The 6,000-nt window shown below is 35.9% G+C and overlaps 2 protein-coding genes across 2 annotated transcripts in view; both read right to left on the bottom strand.

Moving 5' to 3' along the window:
• Positions 1-1,363: 1,363 nt before the first annotated feature.
• LOC26528528 (bromodomain-containing protein DDB_G0280777) lies at positions 1,364-2,075 on the bottom strand (the record flags this gene model as incomplete). The annotated part of the gene is made up of 1 exon (XM_032728518.2): positions 1,364-2,075. A coding segment is annotated over one exon (486 nt), but the record flags the coding sequence as incomplete, so codon positions are not given.
• LOC6576605 (guanine nucleotide-binding protein subunit gamma-e) overlaps positions 1,991-6,000 on the bottom strand; it is a 71,203-nt gene continuing 67,193 nt past the window's right edge. Inside the window, exon 4 of the mRNA XM_015165272.3 lies at positions 1,991-2,181. Within this exon, the coding sequence (XP_015020758.1) occupies positions 2,076-2,181 (106 nt within the window). The 3' untranslated portion in view covers positions 1,991-2,075. The remainder of the gene's footprint in view (positions 2,182-6,000) is intronic.

The following is a 6,000-nucleotide window of genomic DNA, read 5'->3' as shown; positions in this document are numbered from 1 at the left end:
TGTATATATATATATATATATTGTATATCAAATCATATTCGTATTCCATATAAGTATCATATTATATAATATATAAGTTATATGCTTAATAGAAAAACATGCGTAAAATTTTCTAACGGTTTGCGTTTGCCTTTGCATTTGCTAAAAAATAAATTCAACTGAAAGTTCTACACAAAATACTTTTGTTTTGTTTCGTTTCGTTTCACTAAGTACATAAAGTATTGATGTAAAATGCATTACTAGATCGGAACTAAGTGTTTTTTTTTTTTTTCATAGGTTTTTTGTTTTTTATTTTTCATCTTTCATTTTTTTTTCATTCGTTTTAGCAGCTTGTCAAAAACTTATCTCAAAATCGTTTATAAATGTTTCTCGTTTGGCAAACTTTGAAGTGCGGCACAGGGCTGCAACGTTGGGAGTGAAACAGCAAGATCAATTGTTTCATTCCCACATTCCAGCCCGTGGCGCTTTTCGTATTTAGCAGCCTGGGTTCAATTTAAAAACTTATTAAAAAATATGTTCGTTTCGTTTGGGACAGCCTAAGAGCTGCATGCGCTGAGGAACGTTGGGAATGAAACAGCAAGATCAATTGTTTCATGCCCACATTCCGCAGCTGATTGCCACCAACACCCTCTTGGACCAGCCAAACGACAAACCCAGTAAAGTTTATAAAGTTCGCTGCCCACTAAAATATAGCTGGGATTTGGAATTTTCTGAGGCATTTCGGATTAAATAAAATACTTTAAAATATTAGCATCTAGGGTTACCAAAAAACTTGTTGCTTTAAGAGTTTGGTTTCGGTTTCGACTACATAGAGTATGGTGTGGGTGGGTTACAGTTATCGGGGCTTAACATGTAGAAGAGCTTTACTCTGTATCTGGCATACGATATGATCGGTTAGCGCTGTCAACTAGTGTGTGGCATGTTTTGGGACTGAGATGATCTATGATGATGACGATGACGATGCAGTCAACAAAATAATAACAATAAACCAGAACATAGGCACTACAAATGGATGTGGTTATGCATGCTTCAACTGAAAGATCTAAGAACGACTACAGACGATAGACGCTAGAAAGGAACGTAGAGATGAACGAACAGCGAGCAACGAGTAGATAAACGACGAGAGCGAGCTATGCGATGCGATGCGATTAGAGACAGACAGAGCGAAATAAGAGAGAGATAGAGAGAAGAAGAAGAAGAAGAAGAAGAAGAAGAGAGATAATAGAGTCGACAACGATGAAAGCGCATACGATAGATGTTGAGTTGAATAGAGCTCAAACATGTTGTTGTTGTTGTTACTGTTGTTGTTGTTGTTGTTGTAGTTGTAGTTGGTTTTTGGTTGTTTGTTCGAGTATGCAGCATATTGGGATTATATATTCATATATTTATTTAAGATTGAGTTTGAAAGTGTGGAATAATTATGAACTTAAGCATAGATTCTGACGGCATACCAAAAAAACAAGCTGCCCCGCACTCCCACCACTCCCCTCTACTCTACTCCACTCCACTTCACTCCACTTAGCTGCAGCTCCAGCTGCTCCAGCTGCTCCAGCTGCTCCAGCCACGCCAGTTGACTCCATCCTCCTCGTTCAGTGCCAGCGCCGGCGTTGCATCAGTATCTGCTCGCGCACAATCTGCCAGAACTTGGCGTGCAGCCAGACGAGCAGCACCACCAGCTGCATGAGCAGCGGCCACTGTTGCAGTTCGTGACGTGTGCGACGCTTCAGCTGCTGCAGCCGCGACTTGGGGCCGCCCAGGAGGCAGGCGTGGGCGGCGGCTACGGGCGGCGGGGCATAGCTCAGATTGTAATTGTAGTAATAGTAATAGTTGTTGTTGTAATGCTGCAGCTCTACCGGTTCTAGATCTAGGGAATTGCCAACTTGGCCGCTACATGGATTGCTCGCTAAATTGTTATCATCGTTATTCACTTTGTTTTCATATTGATTTGATGCTGTTGTTGTTGTTGTTGTTGCTGAATTGATTTTTATGCTGTTGTTGTTGTTGTTGTTGTTGTTGTTACTGTTGTTGCTGGTTGGATGTTCATCATTACGGTATTTCTGTGGTTTGCGATAATATTACATGATGATACACTTGCCCTTTTCAGCCCACGGATTGTTCTTCTTATCGGGCGCATTAATCAATGGATCATTCTTTTCATTCTCCTCAATAAAGGAGCGCATTCTGTAAGGAAATGAATGGAAATTGAAAATTTGTAATTAGTTGGCGAAACTATTTTATGGTGGGAAATATAATAAATATATTTTATATTAATTAAAATATTTGAATAGTTTGAACTGAAATGTTAGTTAGATTAAATGTTTAATATTTCCTAAGAATAAGAATTGATTTATTATTAAGATTTTTTCCTGAATTAATATACATATATATTTGAATTATTAATTACAAAATTCATTATTATTATTAGTTTTTAAATATATTTGTATTATTATCATTATCATTGGTATTATATATTTTTTTTTATTATTATATATTTATATATACTTTCCTATTCTGGAAATGTTTTTTTTAATAATATTCAACATATTATTAATTTACTTTTATTTAATAATATTTTTATATTTTACTTCAGAAATATTATAATACTATTTTTATACAAAGGATTATTGGCTGGTATATTTATACAAGTAAAGCACCAACTGAGTTTATTTCGATACATATATACAAATATAATATGTATATGTGTTTCGAGGCATTCACATTTGGAGAAACAAGCTTGCAATTTCAGAATTTAACAAATTAAAAATACCGTAAGTACAGGCCAATTCTATAGCAAATTCGCTTAAAATATCTTAGACTCTAATTCTAATTTCAGATGTAAAAATGAACTTTCAAACCACAAAGGTAACTTAAGTAAGTCTTCTAAATTTCACTTTAAAATGAAAATGAATTAAAAAATATCATATATTAAAATCTTGTTTTATAGATATGTATATACATATATTACTATGAACATTTGCTCAACATAAAGATTGAGTCTGCCCAGCCATATTCCGCTCTGTAAGTCTGCCCCTTTTAAAGTCCTTTGTGTGCATAGACAATAAACTTTCATTCACTTTCACATAACAATGTGAGTCTTTATGGCCCTAGCTCAATAGAATGAGAATCTCACTTCACATAGTTGCATATCTTCATGTTCCATAACTACTTGTACACCTCGCTTAATCCTAGCTAAATTCGGTTCGTTGAGTAACATAAAAGATGTAAGCTGTGTCCGCAGCCCCCCTCCGCAACGCCTGATATAGAACAGGAATCAAGCCATTTCAGAAATTGCATAATGTCAGCGTGCTTAGAGCTAAGCAGACATAAAATGAGGCACGCTTCAATGGCAGAGGGTCGCCACGGACGCTACGCTCCGGATGCGAATGGTCCGGTCCGGTCCGACTCGGGCGGAGTGGAGTGGAGCGGAGTGTGACGGCGGCTTTTATGCTAATCTGCACGCAGATGGACATTAAAAATGTTCAGCGTGCAAACGTAAAGTGTAAAAGGTATCGGATATACCCTGCTCACGGTTTGTCTGCATTTAAGTCTTCTTCTTCTTCTTCTTACTGTTGTTGTTGTTGTAATACACTTATCCTTTATCGGTATAAAAATGGCTGCCCTGTCGTTTGCATTTGTCTTTGCTCCCATTCGTTCTGTCGTTCCGTCTGTCTATCTGTCTTTCAGCTTGTCTCTCTGCTTGTCTGTCTGTTCGCCTGTCTGGCCATTTATTTTCCTTATTTTCGCTCAAGACCAAATTTCGTGCACTTTTGCTTGCCACGTTTCCATTTGCTTTTCTTCGCTTCTTTTCATTTTTTGGCTGGAGAAATTCGCAAGAATTTATTTATTGAGCGGCGGGGTGGCGGGGCGGGCGAGGGGCTTAAGGAATGACACAGTCGTTCGTTACAGTGCGCAGATAAAAGTATTCGCACAGACAGACTGCGTGGCACATGCTTTGCATTTCAATTTAGTGCGTGAATTGTTTACTTTGCATTTACCCCGACATCCACATTTATTTCGTTTCTCGCTTTGGTCCATGGCTCACGCGTCGTATGCAATTTATATTTTTATTTATGAAAAAATAATATTTATTGGCGAACGATTTGCGCATAACAAAATGGAATATATTTATAGTGAAGCTAAATCCGATTTAAAACTAAAAAGAAAAAAAAGTACTTTTAATGCTCAAATAAAAACGTAAGCGTGCCATTATCTGCACCATTATATCATTTGGGTTATGGCTCATGTGTAAAGTATAATATTTATTACCAAGCAATTAGCGTAAAAAATAACGTAAATTATATTGTATTTTTTAATGCTCTGAAAAAACGTTAAATATTGATTGGACTATCAATTTAGCCACGGCTCAAGCGACGTATGAGTAATTTTTTTGTTTTTGTACCAAACCATTTATGTAATTAAATTAATTTTAAGCACTGACATAAAATAGATAAAAATTTACACAAATTTAATGTGCTCTAAAGCTACAAATTATATTATTATTCAACATAAGAAAATAAAAACAAATATAGTAGATAATATATTGTAAATATACAATTATAAATTTTCAATAGCAGCCGAGAGCAACTATAAAATTAATATATATTTTCATCGACAAAAAAATTAGTGAATAAAAATTATTTTTTCGTGCTTTTTTATTTATTTATTTAGTTTTTTTTATTTATTTATTTTTTTGTATCAAATAAAAAAGGTTACGAGTATTTAAATACAAGCAAAATAAAAAATAATTATATTTTTAACAAAAAAAAAAAAAAAAAAAAATTATATAATATATATTTTTATTTTAAATACATTTCCTTAAATTATTTATAAATTAATGTTAGAACCAATTATTGAACGAAGCATTGAATTAAATTGCAATACATCAATTTACAAATAAATAATTAAAAATAAAATTTCTATGTATATATTTCCAAAGAAATATTTACCTAAAAATTAGAAATTAATTATTTATTAATTCTACATTAAATAGTTGAAGCATTGTTTGAATTATATTTAAATGCAAAATCAGTTGAGCTGTTCATTGTTTAATTATTGTTAATTGTCTTGTTTAGATTGCATCTATTATTACAGGCAATTGTTTGGCTATTTGATTTGATTTGCCTAAATGACCGTACTTGTTATTGCTTATCTGTTCGCTTCACTGGCAACTGTTTTTGCTTGCTGTCATTAAATGCGTCCGTCTGACTGTCTGTCTGTCCGTCTGTCTGTCTGTCTGTTTGTCGCTTGCCCTCAAAATTGTGGTGATTTTTGTGTCTGTTTGCCATTTGCTGGTTGGCGTGTGCAACATTTGCATTCATGTTATGAATTTCCTTGGCACATGTTTTCCTCCTGCGCTCATTAGTTTTGTTTGCTTGCCATTAAAGATTTGCCCCTATAAAATTGTGGCACACGTGCCGTACGCAATTCCATTTGCAGCAAACGTGTGCAGTTGGCAAACTATTGTGCTATTGGCGCGGGCAGGTGTGTAGGACACGCCCACTCATGTTGCCGCATTTATGCATAATTTAACTAACAAGACCTTGTCGACTTCGTTGTCCTTGTTTGGCTCTCTCTCTCTCTCTCTCTTTCTGTATGTAGGCGTTTCTATTTTCTTGCTCATTTTCCACATCAGCAGAGCAAACGGGGCAATATCAGGTATGGGCCGAGAGGTGAGCAACTGTGGCACATTGAGCAGGTTTAGCTAGATACATAAAACAATGCCCGGCGAGGCTAATGGGCTTATGACTCTGCGGTTTCAGGGTGGTGCAGCCGGAATAACCTACAGGCGCTGCTGCCGCCCCTTGCCACGCCTCCACCTGAAACATAACCAAAATCCACAAGCTGAATGAATGTGAAGGCAACAGCGAAAGTATCTTAGCCCCTAAACAAAAGGCCAAGGGTTCCACTTTTATTTTCGCTTTTCGCTTTGCTTTCGTTTGGGCTACGGTTCGACAGTCAAGACTGTTGTGAGTGGGCGAAATGTGGGGATTGTTGGCCTAA

This window comes from Drosophila mojavensis, unplaced genomic scaffold, assembly GCF_018153725.1.
Source record: "Drosophila mojavensis isolate 15081-1352.22 unplaced genomic scaffold, ASM1815372v1 contig_36, whole genome shotgun sequence".
NCBI lineage: Eukaryota > Metazoa > Arthropoda > Insecta > Diptera > Drosophilidae > Drosophila > Drosophila mojavensis.
This window is presented reverse-complemented; position numbering and strand designations above follow the sequence as displayed.